The following is a 24,718-nucleotide window of genomic DNA, read 5'->3' on the forward strand; positions in this document are numbered from 1 at the left end:
TAAACCATGGTTTTATTGTGGTAAAAGTGTAGTAACCATTGTTTTTTGGTGTATTGATTACTATCAGTAAAACCATGGTCATTTTGTAGTTACTATGGTTTTACTACAGTAACCATGTTTTTTTGTTTAAATTTAAAGTTAAACCATGGTTAATTTTCGTAAGGGAAGTCCAGACATACACTGTTTAAATTTGCAACTCATTGGTTTAATATAGGATTGTTATGTATTGGGAGAAAACATTGTTTGTGCATAAAACTGTTGGTATAAAAATGTTTTTTCCTTACCATTGCTAACCTGCATAATCATGACATGATGCACATCGCGTCTTGTTGAAAGAGCTTTGGCGCTTCATACTTCCAAATGCAGCCTACGTCAGACAGAGAGTAAAGATAAAGCCAATCATAAAGCACATGGGTTAGGGAGGTGGGACTCAAGAAAGGCAAAGCCAATCCTATTAGCGACTTGAGTTACGGAGGTGGACTTGTTAAAGAGAACAAAAAATTTTAACAGTTTGCGTACCATCTACAGCGTTAAATTTATAGAACGCTGTTGTAAAAGATTTGAATCTTATTTAAATATTCATGGGTAAATAAATGTAAAATAAAATAAGTACGTAAAAATCACAGATGGACACCAGTGGTTATATGTACATATAGATTCATTGTTTGGTTGAAATTATTGCTAGGGACAAGTCAGTGTTCCCTTGTTATTGGTAGGGACATGTCCCTAGCGTCTCTACCAAAATCAACGCCTTTGCATCCAGTGATCAGGCACATTTTGAGCAGAATGCCTAAATGCAAATAGTCCTTTCTCATTTCTAAACCACTCCTAGTTTAAGCAAAGTGAAACTCATTTATACTTCCTGTTCAGTCCGGATAGAAAATTTATTTTTACTTGGTGCTCTACTCTTTCTGTGTTTAGGGATTCACCTGTTGTTGAGTTGCTTTGTGTGTGGGGTGAAATGGCAGAAGCGAGTGTTTCTTTGACTCAGGATCAGTTCATCTGTTCAATCTGTCTGGATCTACTGAAGGATCCTGTGACCATTCCCTGTGGACACAGTTACTGTATGAGCTGTATTACAAACTGCTGGGATCAGGATGATCAGAAGATAACCTACAGCTGCCCTCAGTGCAGACAGACATTCAATACAAGACCTGTTTTAGGTAAAAACACCATGCTGGATGAAGTGCTGGAGATACTGAAGACTAAACTACAAGCTGCTCGTGCTCGTCCTGATCAATGTTTTGCTGAAGCTGGAGATGTGGAGTGTGACGTCTGTACTGAGAGAAAACACAAAGCTGTCAAGTCCTGTCTGGTGTGTCTGAACTCTTACTGTCAAAATCATCTTGAACAACATGAGAATTTATTCAAAGGCAAGAAGCACAACCTGATAGACGCCACTGAACGACTTCAGGAGATGATCTGCCCTCAACATGATAAAGCCCTTGAGATTTACTGTCGCACTGATCAGCTCTGTATATGTTATCTGTGTACGGTGGATGAACACAATAACCACGAGACTGTATCAGCTGCAGCAGAGAGGACTGAGAAGCAGGTGAGAGCTGAAAGCACTAAGTGCCATTTCATTATTTAACTATTACATGAATTGTAAGACGAAGCAGTTCATTCAGTTTATCTTATTCTCTAAAAACTGAAAATCAGTTTTGTAACATGACATAGAGTAATTATCAGTTTTGCTTTATATTATGACACGCAATGTATCGCATAAACATTGTTTAAAACACATTAGTCATGTATTAACAAAACCAGTCCCCTTATCTTGGATCCTGGTTACATCACTCGCAGCTGTATGCCACAGTCTAGAAAGTTTTTAAACCCTCATTTCATGTTTGCACCATAATACTTAATTTTGTGTAACTGGAACCTGTTGTACACAAACATGGACAAATACACTGCTTCATGTTCTTAGAAAAATATTTGGTTATTTTATTTATTGGTTCTTCCTAACCCCAAAATAGTTGGCAGAAATCTGAAAAAAGACAAACCAAAACTCGGGTCTTAGAGGTTAAAAAAAATTCACCTCAGGATCATGTTCCAGCAAACCTGCAGACAGGCGCGCGCTCAACCTGCGCAATACGCATGTAATTGTCTTTTGCTTCAGCACGAGCTGGATACCCATCTGCTGCTGTTTCATTCTGGTTTGATATTGCATAAATTCAGGGCCGGATTATCCATAGACAGGATTCGGCAAGTGCCCTGGGGCACCAGGCAATAGGGGGCAGTGGCGGATTTAGGTAATTAGGAGCCCAAGGCGAAGGAATGTATCGGGCCCCCATCTGGTCTTTAAAAGAGGGAAAAAAATATGTTACTCCGCAATGAAGTTGGAAAGCAGAGAACAAACAAAGTGTAGCACTACACTAATAGTCACAATGGAACCCAATAGAGAATAAGTCAATGGGGCAAGAAGTGGCAGAAAGTTTTCTGTGATGGTTGAAAACTTCGTACAATATAAAAACCATTACGTCTTTGGAATGTCCCCACAAAACGTGTGTGTGTGTGTGTGTGTGTGTGTGTGTCCCCAAATCAGTTTTGAGTGACTTTTCTAAAAACTCATTGGCAATTAAAGAGTAGATTTTTTTCTTAAAAATTTCGCAGGTTTGATCAAGACTGAGGTTGATTAATAGATTTATGCAAAAAACGAACATGGGGAAAGGGTTGTGAATTTGCACACAGTGTATTGTTGATTTTTTTTACAATTTTCAAAGCATTTTCCCAAAATCATTCCATTTCTAGTTGTGGCCAAATTAGGACTCAACAGCACCCCATAGTGGGGTTCAATTAGTTTTTTCTGTAGTAACGTTATTTACTTCACCACAAAATATTTTTTATCAGTGTAGGGCTATGGCTATTACTAGCAGAACTAGGCAGTTGACTCACCAAAGCCCCATCATCGCTTTTTTCTTTTATTTGAGCCGCTTGGGTAAGATCGTTTAATTTTTGCATTTATATTTGTCTTGATTCATATCTGTCGTGTACTTACTAAGTCCTTCTGTCACTCTGTTTATCTTTCACGCAGTGCAGCATGCACCGTTACGGACTAGTCCATTTCATTGTGAAAGAAGGGGGTGTATGTGTTCAGTGACAAATAATCATGAACTGGACATTTTAACTAATACTTCAAAGTTTCAGCAAATTTCTTAAGAATATTAATACAATTTACCATGCTTTTGAAGTGTTCATAATGATAAGGGTTTATTTATTTAATTTTTAGGTTGGTTGGGGGGCCCCTAATATGACAGCTGGTAGGGGGCCCCAAGCAGCCACCTATTTATGCCTCTATGTCAAGATCGCCTCTAATAGGGCAAAGGCTCCAGCCTGCAACTAAAATGTTTTTATAAGTACTCACTCATGTGCGGGAAGCCGGTTTTAACCGCTCATTGGCATGACGCATTGTTTAATGTCACCGTGCGCTCCGTTGAATCTACCAATGGGTCACATCTAACTCAGAACCCCAAAGAGATGCGCCCGCACAGGTATAAAATAAGACATTGCAGAGATGAGAGATAAAGATAGTGTGAGAACTTTTAACCTACATTAACACCAAAAAACATTATAGATGAGAATAAAGGTCTACATAAGTGACCAGTTAAGGAAAACTGGATAGAAGACGAGAAATGTACATGTGTATATATAATATATAGGATGTATTGCCATGCCACTCATTTGCTATCTGGATATTATTTATTGTATATGCATGTATCTAGGTATAATGACAAAATTTTCAAAAACCCCAAAGCTCAAAATGTATCACATGACTAGACAGAGTGTCAGGATCCTGTCAGAATATTGGTATTTATCCGGTCTTGTGACAGGGTTCTGGCAGTACCATGTTTTATGTGGGAGATGCGTGGTTTTAGTATTGATTTATTCTGACCACGCATTTCCTGGGTCTCATCACTTTTTCCCCGATCCCATACTTGTGATTTGTTTCAGGTGTCTGTAATTAATTTTGTCCCTATTTAAAGTCCTTGTGTTTGATGTTCTTTACTTGTGCGTTTGTCCTACTACTCGTAAGTCTTGTTTACCAATCTGTGCCTAGTCTAGTTTAGTGTATGTTTAGTGGCAAGTTTTATGGCAAGTTTAGTCTACTTAGTCGTTTGTATTGGAGTTTTGTTTCATGTTGTTTGCCCCGTCGTGGGTTTTGTTTTCTGTTTTGTATTTAATAAATTATTATTTTGTATTTTTTTGTGTCCGTGTTTGGGTTCTCGTTTTGATCATTCCTGACACAGAGCAGACATTCCCATTTACAAAGATACCTGGATTGTACAAATCCGTTGAGGATTGAGAGAGTTATGATATTTTTAATATTAGAAATCAGAGAAAAAGTTATATATGGATGTCAATTCACGTCAAATGTGGTCACCCTGGGCACTACACTGTGTTAATCCGGGCCCTCATAAATTATATTTGGCTAAAATGCTTGTATTTACGCATGTTGCAAAGTTTTATTCTACAAATGATAACACCTATTAAAAATGAACACATTTTTATTATTGTTTCATTTAAAATGAATATTAAAAATGTACAATAAAATCATAAAAAAATCAATATATAATTTCCCCATAGACTTAATTGCCATAAAAGTCATACATACCACGTAATATTACAATAGGTACCCTGTAGTAATAAAATACTTAAGAGTATAAATAATGTATGATTTTCCATATTTTTACCACCTTTTTACCCCAAACTTAACATATTGTTCCCTTGTACCTACAAGTACATACTGTAGAGGTACTCTGTTGTTACAAATAGGAACGCTGTACATTCGATTTAATTATGCGGTACATTATGGGTCGTAATATAAAGTGTTACCTAATTATCTCATTTTAAAATGTACTGTACAATTAATCTTGCTTATCACTGCTTCCACATCCAACAGAAACAACTTAAGAAAATACAAGAAAAATACCAAGTGAGAATCCAGGAGAGCGAGAAGAAGCTTCAGGAGCTGAGAGATGCTGTGAAGACTCATAAGGTGAGTTTTGATGAGAAGAACAACTGCTGTCTGCTGTTTCAGATCTGTTTCAGACTCAGTTAGGACTCTCATCCAATCAGTCAGTGAGGAGTTCAGTGCTGGATGACTTTCACTGAAGTTCACTGTGGGTAACAGACTGTGTGATGTACCAGTAAGAGCTGAGTGAATGCTGCTGATTCTAATGCTCCTCTCTCTGTGTGTCCTAACAGCGCTCTGCACAGACAGCAGTGGACGACACTGAGAGGATCTTTACTCAACTGATCCAAACCATTGAGAGAAGACGATCTGAGGTGACACAGCTGATCAGAGATCAGGAAAAGACTGCAGTGAGTGAAGCTGAAGGACTCTTGAAGCGACTGGAGCAGGAGATTGATGATCTGAGGAGGAGAGACGCTGAGCTGGAGCAGATTTTACACACAGATGATCACACCCATTTCCTCCAGGTAACAGAGATCTGATAAACACAACAGTGATCTTTAGGAAGTGAAGAGCATGTTTTACAGAGATTGTATTACATTTATTGGTTCTTCTTGGTTTCATTTTATGTTTCTGATGTTTGTCTTTATGTCTGTGTAGAGTTTCAAATCTCTATCGGTCCCTCTTGGATCTACAAACTCTAAGAAAAGAACAGTCAATCCTCTTCCCTGTTTTGATGAATCTGTGTCTCATCTGAGAGAGAAACTGGAACATTTCTGCAGAGAAGAGATTGAAACAATATCTGATCGAGGTAAAACACATAAGTATTTATTTACACTCAGTAATGCAACAAGTTATATATCAAAATCGTGTATTGTTTTTTCTTGTATACTGCAGCTGAAGATTTTCGTTGTTTTAATGTTTCATAGTTTCATATATTACGATAATTGAGCTCCAAATCAGGCAGGAGATCCTAAAATGTAAGTTGCAATAAAGACACGCAAACAGACACAATTAAAGTCCGAATGTCAAATGAGGAAAAACCTTTTCTTTTCTTTTCATGTTTTTCTTCTTCAGATTATGGTCAGTTCACACCGGATCCAAACTCTGCACATAAACGTCTCTGTCTGTCTGAGGGGAACAGAGTGATTACTTACAGTAACACAGTCCAGCCGTATCCTGATCATGCAGAGAGATTTGATGTTTATCCTCAGGTGTTGTGTAGTGAGAGTGTGAGTGGACGCTGTTACTGGGAGGTTGAGTGGAGCGGTCAGGTGTATATATCAGTGTCATATAAGAGCATCAGCAGGAAGGGAGACAGTGATGATTGTAGATTTGGATGTAATGATCAGTCCTGGACTTTGTGCTGCTGTAAGTCCAGTTGTTCATTCTGGCACAATAACATTGAGACTAAACTGCCAGTAGTGTCCAGATCTTCTAGAATAGGAGTTTATGTGGATCACAGGGCAGGATCTCTGTCCTTCTACAGCGTCTCTGACACAATGACCCTCATCCACAGAGTCAACACCACATTCACTAAACCTCTCTATCCTGGGTTTAGATTGGTTAGTTTGTTTAAAAATTCAAAAGCAAAACTTTGTGAAATGAATACTACAGGTCCATAATGAACCCGTAACAGTAAGATGTTGTGAAGTTTATTATTTTTTCCAATTAATATAGAGCTGAACTCCTGTCAGGGAAATATCGTGTGACTTTATTAATGTTATTATCTTGGATTAGTTTGATGAATTATAATTTTATAATGCAAAAGTAGGAAATTATGAATTTAGAATCAACAACAATTGACATTAACTATAAAAAATATATTAGTAATTTTACTTATAATTTAGTAATTTGTTTTTTTATGTAAATAAAACAGTTAAAAGCATGACATATGTTGTGTTGTTTTATATAAAACATTAATTTTCTCACTTAAATTGTATAATTTCATGTATGACATCACAAACACAACTGTGCAAACCTTTAGAAGATTCAAAGTCTTTCTCTTTAATTATTAAAAATTTGTCAAATAACACTGAGACACCTCAAAGAGGCATTTACAAAGCGAGCATATTCGCGCTGTGTCAACATTAAGACACCAATGTAATTTTACTTTAGTAACATCACAACAGTGTAGAAATATAAGACAGCAGTGTAGTTCTGCAACATTCAGCAAGATGATGTTCTGACCACTTTTGTTAATCCTTGATGCAACAGCAACTCTGCGTATTGCTGCATTTTGTTGTTTCTTTAAATGCACATTTATTGCCACAAAATAAATATGGCAAAATCTTGTAACTTCTTACTATAGATAATAATTAATACTTTTCTTTGTAACACTTGTCTTACAGCAAAAAGTTACAATCAACACTATCCAGAGTAGAATTTGACATTGCAATGTAGGGTTATAGAATTATTTAGAATTATTCATATTAATAACTTATCAAAATATCACAATAATGCAATGGTACTGTAATTATTGAAATTAAATTTCAAAATACAAATGTATTTGTATGTTGGGTTTATGTTGCATATTAATTTTAAAGTAAATTCATAATCTGCATATTAGCTCAGACACAGACAGCTCTGTCTGTGATCACTGGACCTGAAAAAATGACATGCATCACATTAGTATAAGAACGATAAATTCACTTTTGCTTTTGTAATCACAGATTCTGTTGTTTAACTTTTTTAACCATCAGAGATCAGCACAGCAGAATTGCAGCGTTTGTACAAAATTAAGTTTTTTTATTTCATCTGGATAAAAACTTTGCATACCAAAGCAGACACTTGGAGCTTTATCAAACCAATAGTTTTGATAGGAAAATAGCATTTTCCAAGCATTTGAGGGTGCTTAGTCTCCAATGTTTAATAGATAAACATGTTTACATGCCCAAAAGACCAACATGAATACATTTGAAACTATTTTCAAAAAGAATTTGAGCTGCAAAGTAGTCTAAATCACACGGAAAACATCTATTGATTCTGTCATGATTACCTTGATTGTCAAGCATTAAATGGAATCAATTCAGTATTTAATTTCACATACACTCGGCAGGTTTGCAGTGAGACATTAAGCAAATTTGTTTTTATCCAGAGTAACTGACAATAGATCAGTCACAAACACAGTCAGTCCTCGTGTACAGACCTGACATTATAAATCTTGCTCAAGAGCTCATTAGTCTGGCTGTTTAACTGTTTCCTGCAAAAATCTCACACTTCCACAGATATAACGGTTACTTTTCTAGTTTTCTAGTTACTCTCTACAATATTACAAATACATTATGAGCAGAATGCATGTGCAGTTGTTATGTGTCTGCAAGTGTAAACAACTCTCTTTCTGTTGTAACTTTATTTTTTGAAGCACACGATGCGAAGTTCGTCACAACATGTATGTAGCTTGTCGTGTGTGTGGTTCGTAATTTCAAAATATGTGTTCTGCGCTTTGAGAGATCATGTGTGCATCACGTGTCATGCCAAAATAAGTGCCTGCTGCAGACGCGTCTAAAGGGTTTATGATAAAAGAGACACTCGTGTTTGCCAGATACTCGCATAATCTCATGTGTAATCAGAGTTTACTTTGTGTATTTTGTGAACGTGAACTTCTCTTTAATCATAAACGGTTTTGACGCGTGTGCAGCAGGCGCTTATTTTGACAAAACACGTGATGCACATGGTGCACATGACGCAAAAACACACATATTTTGAATTTGCGCCCCTCGGATGAGCAGTCTGCAGCAGGCACTTATTTTGACAAGACATGTGATGCACATAGGATCACTCAACACGCAGAACACATATTTTGAAATTATGAACCACACATGACGGGCTACATATGTTGTGATGAACTTCGCTTCGAGCGCTCTTGAAAAAGAAGTCACTGGCCGCCACTGGTAGACAGGATATATTAAATGGGATGTATAAAAATCTGTATAGATTCAAACTAAGGAACATCGTGGTAATATTTATGGGGATACCAGCTTATAGGGGGATAAATGGTAATGAACATGTCGATGGATTAGTAAAACAGGCTTTGGAAACTGAGGATTTTGTGAACATTTCATAAAGTAAATCTGAAGGAAAACCAATCCCTGCTGAAAAAACAATAAAACCATTACAGAAAATTCTGGTTTCCATTAAAATACCAATAGGAACCATTAGCTTTTACCATTAAAACCACTACACTGTAGTGTGTTTTGGGCTATATATCATTAGAACCAATACATAGAACCAATAGAACCAAAACATTCCATTAGAACCAACAAAATTCCCAATAAAACCATTAGAATTTTCTGTAATGGTTTTATTGTTTTTTTCAGCAGGGATAACTTAAGCATACACCGCTATGGAATGGCAAAAAAATGGTATACATGAAATACAGGACATCAACTTTAGCCTATGAAATACAACAAGAAGTAGCAACAGTGAGGATAACCAAAAGAAGCACAAAAGAGAAAACTATTCTAACAAGATTAAGGCTGTGACATATGTTGAATAAAACCTTAAAATTAATAAACAAACATCCAACAGGAAAATGTAAGCACTGGAATTAAGGAATCAGTTGAATATGTTATTTGTGTATGCCAAAAGTAATGAACAAGAATTAATGAAGAATGAACTTAGATCTGAAGTGGTTGAACTGAAGCTTAAAAATATAATTGATAATTGATTAAAATGTTTATTTCTTTATCTCAAGACAACAGGGCTGATAAGGAGAATTTAGTTAAAACATAAGTTAAAACATAATTATTTTATTTTTTTGTGTTGATAAAATGGGAATACTCTGGTCCACATTTTCCAATACAGTAGGTGGCGATAATGCACCTTAAAGTTGCTGCAACCCGCCATTAAAAGGAAGAAGAAGAAATAAGCCCGCAGTTTTTTATAAGTTTTATTGGTTGTGTGCATGCCGAGTTGATAACGCAGTTTAGACAACGCTGTTTTGGTGGCTGTGATTGTCCTTACTTAAGGTAGAGTGAATTATTACTATTATTATATGTAATGTAATGATTTTAAAATGCATGACATGTTTGTGGTGTATAATATATTATGCAGGCTAGTGTTGGGCGATATGCCCTATTTTCAGATCGTCCTATCGTCAGCCTGTGAGATTGGCGATACACGATATTATCGGGGGGCGGAGCAGACGTTTACTCATTTTTTTATTTGTTAATTTTTTACTCATTGTAACAAGTCACTTGATGGGTGGACAAAAAAAAACAAGAGCAACAGCGTCATGACCGCAACCTTCTTAAACCTGATGCCATTAATGCGAGCGCGTCATTGGTTTAGTGCTGTTGCAGAAGACTACACGTGTGAAGCAGTGGTGCTCTCATGAGGTGCCTTTTTAAACGCATCGGTCCAGCGGAACGCGATCATATCTTAAACACAATCATATATTAAACACGAGGGACGTGTTGCTACAACTCCTTGAAATGCATATCATAAACAGGATTAATACCTAGTGATCTGACTTCGGACAGAGCGCAGCTTTCTGCACGTACGCGAGAGCATGGGCGTAGATTTAGGGTGGGACGCTAGGGACATGTCCCTAGCAAAATTCAGGGAAGACTGAATTGTCACTAGCAATAATTTCGACCAAACAATTAATCTGTATTTATATATAACCACTGATGTCCGTCTTATTCTTGTGTTTTCTATTTTTTACTTATTATATTTTTTTCAGGAATCATTTAAATGAGATTAGAAATCTGTTGCAATCCCGTTCTGTAAAAATGACGCTCTATGTGGTACACAAACGGTTAACAGCTTTCGTTCTCTGCAATGCCCGCCTCCGTAACTCACATCGCTAATATGATTGGCTTTGCATTTCTTTAGTCCCGCCTCTCTACTCACATTGCTAATATGATTGGATTACCATTTCTTGAGTCCCGCCGCTCTAACTCACATCACTTTACGTGTGAAAGGATGGTTTCACTTTGTACAACGCGCCAATATTCACTCAACAAGACACGCGTGATTATTCGGGCTACAGGTAAGTGAGGAAGAAAGTATTATTATACCCACTGTAACTGTTTCATGCACAAAAAAAGTTGTGTCACATAATGATTCAAGGACAGTGTTTTCACCAAAACACGACAATCCCATGTTAACCTGAGGAGTTGCAAACTTTTGTCAACCTTTTATAAATGGGGTAGCAAGGTTATTTAGGTGGTCCCTAATCCATGAAAGAAAATAACCCCAACATGGTAAAAACATGAATTCATGTCATGATTGCTGAATACTTTACATTACTGCACTGTGGTTATTACTTGCACAGATGTAGACATAATGTAAGGTTGCATTTTAAACTTAAAACTTTTTTCACACTGATTAACTGTCTGTTAATGAAAAGAAGATTTAATGTGAACTACAGAAACGTTAATAAACTGTGTTCAGGAAACAGCATGATATACATTCCTACTTCAACACTGGGATTTTTTGGCAAAATTAAATGAAGAATTAAATATTACTTGCATATTCTTCATTGTTATAAAGTAAATATGGATTCATATATGTTACAATGTGATTTTCTTTTTTTTTGACAAAGACTTAAACAGTTACTGTTTATTAGGCTCTAGGACATAACGAATTGTTTATTATAGTACATTAAATTTGGGATGGCACCGGGGGTGGCGAGTCAGATGTCACTGAGTAAAGTGCATACTGAGTTGTCTGTTGTTTATGTCAAGTAAACGGTGATAAACAGTTTTTGCAATGCGACCATTTTATTTATGTCCCCACCAATGCCAGAATCAAACCTACGCCCTTGCGCGAGAGTGAGAGAGAGGCGCTAATATGCAGCGGGTCATATTTTAAACAAAAAGTAAAGTTTGCCTCAGCTCGCATGAAACGCATTAAACTGAACAAATACATAAGGATTACTACTTTAGTTTATGTTTAGACTTCGGACAGACGCGAGAGCGCGTGCACGTGAGACAGAGAGAAGCGCAGCTGCTAATGACTGGATTTAGTGGAAGAAGGAGACCAAGACGCGCGCATTAAGTGCAGGTACGTGCAAGAAGGAATTCTCTCTTTACAAGCTCTCCACGTAAAGTGAAGCCCACAAACCCTCATGTGAGGAAAAGCATGAATTGTGGGTGTTAATATAAAACTATGATGATAATAATAATAATAATAATAATAAATATAGCTGCAAGCAGCAATCACCGGGGTCAAGCCAAAAAGGGCACAGCAGAAAGTAAAGTTGACTTCGGATGAGCAGTTTAAAAAACCTAGGAAAATCTCTTGATTTCAGACAAAACAATATAACAGTTATCAGCAAAAAAGCTGTGTCCTCATTTTGTGAAATCTCTCCCTCTCTTTCGACGAGCATTGATAATTAGAACACTGAAGTAAAAATGAGTGGTGCTTGCAGTGGCAATACTCAGCTCACAAAATGTTACAGTGGTGTTAATGAGTCAAACGAGCCCACCCCCGTGTCTCTACGATTTTCTGACGCAGAGATATAGCTCTTGCAAAAACGGTTGATAAGGTATTCTCATTGGTTGCTAGGGAGTGAATTGGCAACCACCAGTGATTATAGTCAAAGCCATGAAAGGAATAATCCATGATGACTCATGGTTTTAGATGTGTTGTTGCAGTAGTTTTAGGCAAAAAATGACATATTTCTATCTCAAAACCAGTAGGTGGCGCAATGACAAAATTGTGCATGCAACCTCAGGTCATAACTGTGTTACATCTAGCTAGTTTTATTACTATACACTTTAGTTTAGTGAAGAAACAGTTGTATGACCATAGGGTGGCTTGATTTCAAAGGTTTTGTTCAATTATAAGGCCAACTAGGGGTGCAAGCATACATTTTTTTTTTGTGTAGCCTCAGACTGTGGTCGTACATCAGCGTATCAAATCTGGTGAAAAAATCTTTGTTCGTTGCGAAGTTATAACCATTTATGTGTAAAAAATGCAAAATTTAAAGGTAATTTTTCGTTTTTTGCATTTTTCGGCCATTTCTGATAAAAAATTTAATATAACGCCAATAGAACTTTTTGTTCAGAAGGTAACGCAATGTTCTTCCTATGGTGTTTTCGAGTCGATCGGAATAACGCTCGCCGAGATATTCGCGCGTGTTTTTTAAGTGCTATTTTGCTGCGCAGGGTTAACCGTATGACGAATCCTGGCATGTTTGGTATCGTTGGACTCGGCGACTACTCAGGACTCCAAAAAATGAAGTCCCGTGAAAATACTTTAATCGCAGTCAAAGTTATAGGCGTATAGAACATTCGTCTGGCCACTAGGTGGCGCTGCAACGAAACTGTGCATGCACCCTCAAATCCTGACTGGCATCTCAAGTACCAAGTGTCGTGTCAATAGGCCTAAGTTTGGCGAAGATACAGCCTAAACTCTGTTTTTTTGCGCTCTATGTAAAATTCGTTGACGCGCTATACGAGAACGGATTGGTTTATCGAAATTCTTTTAATAACTTTTTGCCTTGAGTGTCTCTAGATGCTGCATACCGATTTTTGTGGCAATCGGGTAAAAACTCTAGGACGAGTTCGCAAAAGTAGGTTTTACGAATAATTGAAAATGGCGGAAAAATTTTCATGACGGAAAATAACGTCATAGGGTCTAATAGAATCGTCTTGAGCCAAGGAATCAGAGGAAACAAGAATTTCGTTTCTAGGACTTACGGATCAGAAGTTATAAGCAAAAACGTAAGTGCAATTTTGGACTGTTGGTGGCGCTAGCGGGTTTGAGATAGAGACTCCAAAATTGCTATGGATATTATTTGAATTGCCCTCTGTCAGTGTGCCAAATTTCATAACTTTCCTACGTACGGTTCTATGGGCTGCCATAGACCGCAATGGAACAGGAAGAAGAATAATATTTAAAAAGAAAAAGAAAACTAACGGATACAATAGGGGTCTTCGCCCATTCTGGGCTTGACCCCTAATAATAACCATTCGCCAACTATCGTCATGACTATTGCCATGAAAGCCTGCCATTGGCGATATGTCTGAAGATCGTCGATACACGATACTATCGTCTATCGGCACAACCCTAATGCAGGCAGTAAGTGTTGTAGGCTACCTGTGCTAGGAAACATTTGTTGTAGCTGTGGCCAGGTATGTGATATGTAGCTAAAGTGCATGGTTACGGTGTTTGTAAATGTTTTATGTTGTGATGCATTTAAATGTATTGTGATGTGTGTTTGGTATTTGAGTAATGCATGTGTTTATGGATGATGTGTTCTTCTTAACGTGTTTTATTGTTGAATGTTGGGTGTAAAAGTGATTTCTGGCTCTGTTTTATGAGCTGGTCTATGTCACTGTTTTGAGGCTTTATATAAATAAATTAAGGTGTTTTATATTCACTTGTGGGGTACTTTTTACATTTTAATATACTCGGGATTTGGAGGAAGAGTCTGCAATCCATCCTATACAAAATATGCAATAGATGCCATACAGAAGCAGTTGACTCAACGCATTCATTGTGGGATTTAGCTGCATTATATCTCTATCTCTCTATTTCTCTCTCTCTATTTCTCTCTCTCTATTTCTCTCTCTCTCTATCTCTCTCTCTATCTCTCTATCTATCTATCTCTCTATCTATCTCTTTTTATTTACTCCTTCTGTTTTTAGGGGCTCAGCTGTTGTTGAGCTGCTGTTTGTGTATGCACGCAGTAAAATGGCAGAAGCGAGTGTTTCTTTTGCTCATGATCAGTTCAGCTGTTCAATCTGTCTGGATCTACTGAAGGATGCAGTCACTATTCCCTGTGGACACAGTTACTGTATGAGCTGTATTACAAACTACTGGGATCAAAAGAGAGTCTACAGCTGCCCTCAGTGCAGACAGACCTTCACTACAAGACCTGTTTTAGGTAAAAGCATCATGCTGGCTGAAGTGGTGGAGATACTGAAGACTAAACTCTACAAACTGCTCGTCCTGAACACTTTCATTTTGAACCTGGAGATGTGGAGTGTGACGTCTGTACTGAGAGAAAGCACAAAGCTGTCAAGTCCTGTCTAGTGTGTCTGAACTCTTACTGTCAAAATCATCTTGAACAACATGAGAATTTCTTCAATGGGAAGAAGCACAACCTGATAGACGCCACTGGACGACTTCAGCAGATGATCTGCCCTCAACATGATAAAGCCTTTGAGATTTACTGTCGCACTGATCAGCTCTGTATATGTTATCTGTGTCTGGTGGATGGACACTGTAACCATGAGACTGTATCAGCATGCACTAGAAAGGACTGAGAAACAGGTGAGAGGTGAAAGCAATAAGTAGTTAATTTGAACATCATCTTTTCTTTGGCATTACTCAGTCATTATTCAACCTGTGTGCTGATGGCCAACAATATTACACTTATTTCTATATTTTTTAATAATGTTCACCCTAATGTACAGTTTATCTGGTTTATTTGTATTTCCACATACAACAGAAACAACTGAAGGAGACCCAGAGAAAATACCAGGACAGAATCCAGGAGAGTCAGAAGAAGCTTCAGGAGCTGAGAGATGCTGTGGAGACTCATAAGGTGAGTTTTGATCAGAAGAACAACTGCTGTCTGCTGTTTCAGATCTGTTTCAGACTCAGTTAGGACTCTCATCCAATCAGTCAGTGAGGAGTTCAGTGCTGGATGTCTTTCACTGAAGTCCACTGTGGGTAACAGACTGTGTGATGTACCAGTAAGAGCTGAGTGAATGCTGCTGATTCTAATGCTCCTCTCTCTGTGTGTCCTAACAGCGCTCTGCACAGACAGCAGTGGACGACACTGAGAGGATCTTTACTCAACTGATCACATCCATTGAGAGAAGACGAAAAGTGGTGAAACAGTGGATCAGATATCAGGAAAAGACTGCAGTGAGTGAAGCTGAAGGACTCTTGAAGCGACTGGAGCAGGAGATTGATGATCTGAGGAGGAGAGACGCTGAGCTGGAGCAGCTTTCACACACAGATGATCACATCCATTTCCTCCAGGTAACAGAGATCTGAAAAACACAACAGTGATGTTTAGGAAGTGAAGAGCATATTTTACTGTGGTTATATTTTCTATTAAATGTGTCTGTTGTTTTTGTGTCTGTCAAGAGTTTCAAATCTCTCCCTGTTCCTCCTGGATCTACAAACTCTGAGAGGACGGTCAATTCTCTTCTCTGTTTTAATGAATCGTTGTCTTGTTTGAGAGAGAAACTGGAGAATTTCTGCAAAGAGGAGACTGAAACAATATCTGATCGAGGTAAAACACAAATTTATTCATTTACACTCTGTAATGCAACATAAAAAACAATACATAAAATTCATACAGGTTCTTTTTACTCGTATACTGCAACTGAAGATGTTTGTTGTTTTAATGTTTCATAGTCTCATATATTACGATGATGGAGCTCCAAATCAGGCAGGAGATCATAAAATGTAAGTTGCAATGAAAACAAGCAAATACACATGACACTCAGATGAAGACAAACATTTTCCTACTTAAAGTAAACATCCAAGATTATTAAACCTGAATGGATATTTTGAAGCTTATTTACGTGTAAATTACAGTTCTTAACTAGACTCTGATAATGTGATTTATTAATCAGATTCTTTTCAGTTCACACTGGATCCAAACACAACACATGGACATCTCTGTCTGTCTGAAGGGAACAGAGTAATAACTTACACTGACAGAGTTCATAGTATCCTCATCATACAGACAGATTTGATGTTTATGATCAGGTGTTGTGTAGTGAGAGTGTGAGTGGACGCTGTAACTGGGAGGTCGAGTGGAGTGGTGTGGTGAATATATCTGTGTCATATAAGAGCATCAAGAGAAAGGGATGCATCAAGAGAAAGGGATGGAGTCAGGAGTGTAATGATGGTTTGGGTGTAATGATCAGTCCTGGAGTTTGTGGTGTGGCTTCAGTTGTTCATTCTGGCACAATAACATTGAGACTAAACTCCCTGTAGTGCTCAGATCTTCTAGAATAGGAGTTTATGTGGATTACAGTGCAGGATCTCTGTCCTTCTACAGCGTCTCTGACACAATGACCCTCATCCACAGAGTCAACACCACATTCACTCAACCTCTCTATCCTGGGTTTAGATTGTTTAATATTTTGGGGAATTCCAAAGTAAAACTGTGTTAAAAGAAACAGTAAAGTTGGTACAGAGTTTTAATGTTTAAGGTTCATGTTGAATCGCTAACAGTTATATGTTGTGGAGTTGGTTATTGTTTCATAATGTATCGATACAGCAGCTCAGGAAATCACCAGTCCATGTTTCTGCAGGGCTGTGGACTTCATTGTAAACCTCTACAACTATAGTAGTCAACATTTGAAGTGGATCAAAAACATTCATCAAAGTTGTCCTAAGACAAGAACGGGTACTGGGTATTGGTTTTAAGACAACTTTAAGGAAAGGTTTTGATCCACTTCAAATGTTGACTAGTGTAGTTGAACTCCTATCAGGGAAATGTTCCTTGATGAATCAGATTTTACAGTGTAAAAGTGGGAATTGATGAATGTAGAAACAACTTCAATTGACAAAAACAGCACAAATTATATTTGTTATGTTATATAAATAAAATTTACTTGCTGTATGTAAATAAAACAGTTGAATGCATGACGTATATTTTTTTTTTTAAATAAAACCTTAATTAAGAGAAGCATTAAAAGAAAGATAAGTGAATGATGAGAGTCAATGCACATAGTAGGTCTACACTATGAGGGAGTGTAAGATGTTAATAGATTGTGTCACGAACCCATCACGTCTAGGGTGGGAAAGGTCCGATGACAAAATATTAAGAAGCTAAATATTAGTTTCCCCCTCCCGCTCCTGTCCCATCTCACCACAAAACACAATACGTTCAAGAGTTTTATTTACTCTGTGAGGAGCATCTCTTCGGAAAGGGATAAAGGCCAAAATAACAAACATAACAGGAATCTAACTTAATTTTAGATTATTAACTTACCTACAAAAATAAATAAAACAATACAAAAGAATAACACTCTTCTTCCCTCACTCCCTAACTAAGCAAAACCATGAGGAAAAGTAGTACAAACTAAAACGGCCATCCCAGACCTACAGCTCGTAAAGTAATTAATTTAACAGAGGAAACAATAATTGAATGAAATGACACATTAACAAAAATAAGAAACAAATAGAAAAATATTTACAAAACTCTGATTTCAACAGGAGCCGATCTTAGAGACTCTATAAAGAGATCCAACTCTTAAAGCTAATAACCGACAGTTGCTAGCCCACACATGAGTCACAATAGACCCTTAAAGAGGAGACAGGAGCTGAAGGGTAGAACGACCGAACGTGAGCTCCGCAACGCGCTCTACCGTAGCTCCCACACACGGTCTTCTCTCGTGCTTTATCCAGTTCTCACTCATTAGCTGCAGGTGCTTCCAATCACGCGACACTGCCAGGGATAATGAGAAAACAAGGGAGGGGAGAGAAACACATATAGAACAAGGCAATTTTACAAACACATCACCTCCCTCAACTTTAAGTCCCAGGACGTAACAATTGGTAATAAATGTGTATTAACTTTTATTAACTTTGCCATTTTTTGAAAAGTTGCACCAGCATTTTTTTGTGATTTTCTCAAAATGCCTTCCAGGAAATTTTTCTTCTAAAAATATATAAACATACAAATATATCAAATGAAAGAACAGACCCTCTGCTTTCAAACAATAAACAAACAGTGTTTAAAAAAACTTTCATCCTATGTTTCTCTTCTTATAAACTCTTAAATACGGGTATTTTCCTTTAAAAATATTTTATTTAGCAAAAAGCTGATATAATTGCATTTCTGTGAAGAAATTTTATTAGAGATCAGATTCAGAACCATTATAAAAACATACAGAGTTTAAAATTAGTAAATAACGTTTTGGATTCAGTTTTTTTTTTCATAAATTGGGTAATCACGTTATTGCAGATTAACATTGAAATGAGTCAGGAACACTTTTTTTTGTGCAAATTTTTTTCTTAATTGACGAGATAACCCGTCAATAGTGGGGAAAGAGTTAATGATGGGAGGGGCACACAATATAACAATTTACATAACAAAGAAAGTAGTGATGGGAAATAGAAGCTTAGGGTTTAAAAAAAAAGTATTCTGTTAGTCTATTAGCAGGTATGGTTCAAATTTATTTTATTATAAATTATGTATAATTATTAGTCTACTTGTTTTTTATTATTATGTCCTGTTTTAAATACATTGCAAATATATTTTAAAAATCTCTGTACATCCCAACATTACCCATATAGCACACATACATCTTGGAGATGTCTAATTTGATGTCATCATTTACATCTGCAAGATGTGTTTTTTCGTGTTTGCTTATCTGCAATATGCTGAGGGGTTTTAACCATACACTGTAAAAAAAGTGGTTTTAACATAAAGTGGTGTGGCATCTTTACGCACAGAAGTGAGAACAAGTAATTTTGCTTGGCACCTGAAACCTTTGCTTCTGAGTTTTTCTTATAAAGAATTCAGGTAAGATGTTTTGCCACTACAACATTCACAGATCATTACAGCTCCAAGAATAGGCTACTACCTTTGTGTTTTTATTTATTAAAACAAAATTCTTAAACGGGCTGTCCATTTAAAGCCATTATATTACAAAGTAAAGTGACTGACTGTTCAATGCTCACGTTCAGTGAAGTAGGCCGCAAAAACACCAAAGCAAGGCTGTAAAACACTAACCATATGTTCATAAAATATGAATCTCATTGTGTTTTATACCTTGTTGGATTAAATTTATTATTAATTTTGCTTGACCGGTTATTTCATGAAACAGCACTTAAATATAAACCATTTAACCTTTAAGTTTAATACCCTTCTTGATCAATGTAATACATATAAGTTAATAGTTTGTAAACAAAAATGTTGCCCGCACATGTTGCCTGTTTGCCATAACAGTGCAGATCTTAAAAAAATTAAAGGCTTCTGTAAGCCATTTCCTGACACATTTACAAATGTACAGTGATGAATGTTCAGTGATGTATATAAAATGTATCTTTAATGGTAAGTCAATTATTTTTACACTATTAATAACTAAAAAGCAATACTTGCATGTTCCATTAAATGGTTATAATAATTTTCCTGTTTTCTATTATTCCTTTTTACCTTATTTTTATACCCTACTGTTTGTGCTAAAGAAAATGTGTAACACTTCAAATCATGCGTGTGTGTGTGTGTGATATTTATTATACATGTAAACACAATAGTTTTAGAACAAATTAAAGACAAACAGAAAAATACAGGCTACAATGGTTAAAATAAATACCCTAATAGAAAACTGGAAAAAGTATGAAATATTTAATAAATTGCATTATAGAATATTATTGCTTTTTTAGTATAACCTATTAAAATCTTTCTAAATATATAAAAAAATACCGTGATAAAAACGCAATGAGAAACGCTAACTAAACATAGAGGTTGCCAAGTCCGCGACCTTCAGGTGGGTCTCAACCTCAATCGTCACGGCCACGGAATGTTGGCTAATCTGAGGGTACTAAAGATCTGACGCGAGTCTAATTTGGCTACTTTTAAACAGTTTTCGCGAGTTAATTTTTTTAATGGGTTAAATATGGTAGTATTTGGATCGTTAGTAGTTGGGTATTTTGGCTGTGAATCGTCATCGGAATGCTTTTGGGTTAGTTTTTAATGGACATTGGGCTGGTTTTGTTACGCATCTGGCAACCCACGCAGCCGCGCGCACAGAAGTTCAGGTGACTGTGCGTCATTGAGATACGCTATAAAATTAAAGAAACTAAGGTGAGTTTCTAAATAATATCGATAACCTTATTTTGACTCGATCATTATTGCTCATTTTGCGTTTACATATGATTTTTTGGCAAAGTTTAGCAGAAAGGAGAGATGATGAGTTGCTGATTTTACTTGTTTTGGTTTCTATAAATAAGTTAGTTGCTGAATATGGATCCACTCTTGCCTTCTTTTTTGCTACGTTAGTGACGAATATAGAGATTTATATTTTTACACATTATGAGCAGAATATAGGTATAGTTTTATGGTAAATCTCTTTCTGTTTTTTTCTGTTTACCACTCCTGCCTTCAATTAAAAGTGAAACTCATTCTTGTACTACTGTCTGGATGTGGTATTTTGCTGCATCACATCTTTCTGTTTCAGTTTTAGCTGTTGTTGGGTTCCTCTTGTAAAATGGCAGAAGCAAGTGTACCTTTGACTCGGGATCAGTTCATCTGTTCAATCTGTCTGGATCTGTTGAAGCTGTGACCATTAACTGTGGACACAGTTACTGTATGATATGTATTAAACACTACTGGGATCACCAAAAGAGAGTATACAGCTGCCCTCAGTGCAGACAGACCTTCACTAAAAGACCTGTTTTAGGTAAAAACACCATGCTGGCTGAAGTGGTGGAGAAACTAAAGAAGACAAAACGAAAAGCTGCTCATTCTGATCACTGTTATGCTGAACCTGGAGATGTGGAGTGTGACGTCTGTACTGAGAGAAAACACAAAGCTGTCAAGTCCTGTCTGGTGTGTCTGAACTCTTACTGTCAAAATCATCTTGAATGTCATGAAGAACTTCACTCAGGAAAGAGACACAAAATGACTGATGCCACTGGACGACTACAGGAGATGATCTGCCCACAACATGATAAACTGCTTGAGATATACTGTCGTACTGATCAGCTCTGTATATGTTATCTGTGTATGGTGGATGAACACAATAACCATAAGACTGTATCAGCTGCAGCAGAGAGGACTGAGAAACAGGTGAGAGCTGAAAACACTGGGTAATGGTTAAACAGTTCTGCTCCATAGTATTGCTTCATGGTCTTCACACTATCATTATTTCCACATCTAACAGAAACAACTGATAGAAACACAGAGAAAATACCATCAGAGAATCCAGGAGAGTCAGAAGAAGCTTCAGGAGCTGAGAGATGCTGTGGAGACTCATAAGGTGAGTTTTGATCAGAAGAACAACTGCTGTCTGCTGTTTCAGATCTGTTTCAGACTCAGTTAGGACTCTCATCCAATCAGTCAGTGAGGAGTTCAGTGCTGGATGACTTTCACTGAAGTTCACTGTGGGTAACAGACTGTGTGATGTACCAGTAAGAGCTGAGTGAATGCTGCTGATTCTAATGCTCCTCTCTCTGTGTGTCCTAACAGCGCTTTGCACAGGCAGCAGTGGACGACACTGAGAGGATCTTTACTCAACTGATCCAAACAATTGAGAGAAGACGATCTGAGGTGACACAGCTGATCAGAGATCAGGAAAAGGCTGCAGTGAGTCGAGCCGAAAGACTTTTGAAGCGACTGGAGCAGGAGATTGATGACCTGAAGAGGAGAGACGCTGAGCTGGAGCAGCTTTTACACACAGATGATCACATCCATTTCCTCCAGGTAACAGAGATCTGATAAACACAACAGTGATTTTTAGGACATTTTACAGAGTGTTTTCTAAGAAATGTTTTTTTTGTCATCAGTTTATGTTTGTGTTGTTTGTCTTTGTGTTTGTGTAGAGTTTTCAGTCTCTCTCTGTTCCTCCTGGATCTTCAGACTCACTCAGCATTACTGTCAGTTCTCTCCTCTCTTATGATGATGTAGGAAAATCTTTGTCTCATCTGAAAGAGAAACTGGAGGATTTCTGCAGAGAAGGAAAAGAAAAAATATCAGATAGAGGTAAAGGATTAAATTATTTATTGCTACTTATTAATGTTTCAAGCAATTTCATATACGTCTATAACTTTATGCTATATACATAAGTTTTTTATTGAATATTGCAATTCAAGATGTTTGTTTTTCCACAGTATCAAACATTAATATAATTGAGCCCCAAATCAGGAAGGAGTTCCTACAATGTAAGTTGCAATGAACACAAGCAAACGCACACAAACACACATATTTACATTCTTCAAATCGTTACAAATGTGTCTAAAGCTATTATTCCTGGTATTAATTTATTCTGCGATAACAACTTGCTGGTTGTACATCCCTTACTTAAACCTAAAAAAGACATTACTGTTCTTCTCTAGACACTGATTGTTTTTTTCTCCATCAGGTTCCTGTCAATTCACAATGGATCCAAACACTGTAAATCCAAATCTGTGTCTGTCTGAGGAAAACAGAGCGATTACTTGCACTAAAACAGATCAGCATTATCATGATCATCCAGAAAGATTTGAGCTTGATCCTCAGGTGTTGTGTAGTGAGAGTGTAAGTGGATGCTGTTACTGGGAGGTGGAGTGGAGTGGTCAGGTGTTTATATCAGTGTCATATAAGAGCATCAGGAGAAAGGGGTGGAGTAATGACTGTGTGTTTGGGTGTAATGATCAGTCCTGGAGTTTGTTCTGCTCTGACTCCAGTTGTTCATTCTGGCACAATAACATTGAGACTAAACTCCCTGTAGTGTCCAGATCATCTAGTATAGGAGTTTATGTGGATCACAGTGCAGGATCTCTGTCCTTCTACAGTGTCTCTGACACAATGACCCTCATCCACAGAGTCAACGCCACATTCACTCAACCTCTCTATCCTGGGTTTAGATTTACTTATGATTTAAGATTATCAAAAGTAAAACTCTGTGAAATGGACAGTGTAGCTGATAAAACGTTTTAAAGATCAACTATCGTCCGATTCATGATTTTACATATCCTTTGGTGTGTTGAAGTATGAATTAGTACATGTTAATGATATGCAGAAGGTACATATCCCAAGGTCAATGATTACGCGAGTTAGCGTTTTCAACGTAAATCTCTTTTCTTGGACTACAACAAACACACGGATTGTAGGCAACCGTTTACTTCCTTGGACAAGACCGGCATTATCATAATTCCTTCCACTTGGACTCACAGCCTGTAAGTTAACTCCTAATAGCATTGCATTGTGAGCAAATCTTTCAAACATGGTAAGGAGCAGTACATTTCCGGCTGACTTCAGAGGTATTCAGGCCAATCACAAAGTACAGATTAGCTGGCCAATCAGGGACACAGAGCTTTCAAATCAATGAGTTTTGTACAATAACAATGTGTTTGAGGAAGATAGAAATATCTGGAGCTACAAAAATATGTACAGGATGTGGAAAATATGTTTTTTATACCATAAACCATGCAAACATATTGTATTATAATTAATGTTTGAGTTCCATGAAGAATCTGTAACATGACATGTTGAAATCCTGTTATTAAAATAATAGTGTTAAATTCGTATTGTAATGTTAAAGTAAGAAAATGCTTGACCATACTGCCACCTAATGTACAGTTTGCTGTAAATAAAAAAAATTTGAGATCCAGTGGCCATTGACTCATTCATTTATTCAAAGTTATTTGAAATTCATTATTTCATGTTCATAGTTATAAATGACCAAAAGTGTAGCTGGTGATAATTTATTATTTAAATAAAAAAAAATAGAACCCAATTAAGATAAGAGTTAACCGCTTATCTTACCATTTAGTTTTTTTTAATCTATTTTAATTAATTAATGTATGATTATTATACTAGCTGTGGGCTCATTATTACCTGGGAGACTGTAAGGGTGACACCAGGGACTATTCCTAAGTTAACAAAGTAAATATGAATAAAACTGGTAATAAACTCGCCTAACTATTTGGCATGTCCTCTTTTACTCTATTGATAGCTAAAATGTACTATGTATGTGCAAATATTATTTTAATTTGCAGTAGGAGTAGTGCAGAATCTTAAATATAATTTAATAAAACATAACACATCACACACTTTTTTCTTTTGCATTAAAAAAATCCTAAATAATGTGGGCCAAGAAATCATATATTCAGCCTATTTGTCATAGCCCCTAAATTATTTAGTAAATATTTTAGTCAGGGCGAATTTCA

General features: G+C 36.9%; 1 protein-coding gene and 1 pseudogene across 1 annotated transcript; both read left to right on the top strand.

The window, feature by feature from the left end:
* The first annotated feature begins 925 nt into the window (after positions 1-925).
* LOC135744216 (tripartite motif-containing protein 16-like) lies at positions 926-6,695 on the top strand. Its single transcript, XM_065262209.1, has 6 exons — positions 926-1,555; positions 4,904-4,999; positions 5,209-5,442; positions 5,576-5,726; positions 5,845-5,895; positions 5,993-6,695. The coding sequence occupies exons 1-6, from the start codon at positions 962-964 to the stop codon at positions 6,538-6,540; spliced, it is 1,674 nt and encodes a 557-aa protein (XP_065118281.1). The 5' UTR covers positions 926-961; the 3' UTR covers positions 6,541-6,695.
* Positions 6,696-15,733: 9,038 nt separating this feature from the next.
* Positions 15,734-24,149, top strand: LOC135744206 (E3 ubiquitin/ISG15 ligase TRIM25-like; annotated as a pseudogene).
* Positions 24,150-24,718: the final 569 nt, after the last annotated feature.

Source organism: Paramisgurnus dabryanus, chromosome 6 (genome assembly GCF_030506205.2).
Source record: "Paramisgurnus dabryanus chromosome 6, PD_genome_1.1, whole genome shotgun sequence".
In the NCBI taxonomy this organism is placed as follows: Eukaryota; Metazoa; Chordata; class Actinopteri; order Cypriniformes; family Cobitidae; genus Paramisgurnus; species Paramisgurnus dabryanus.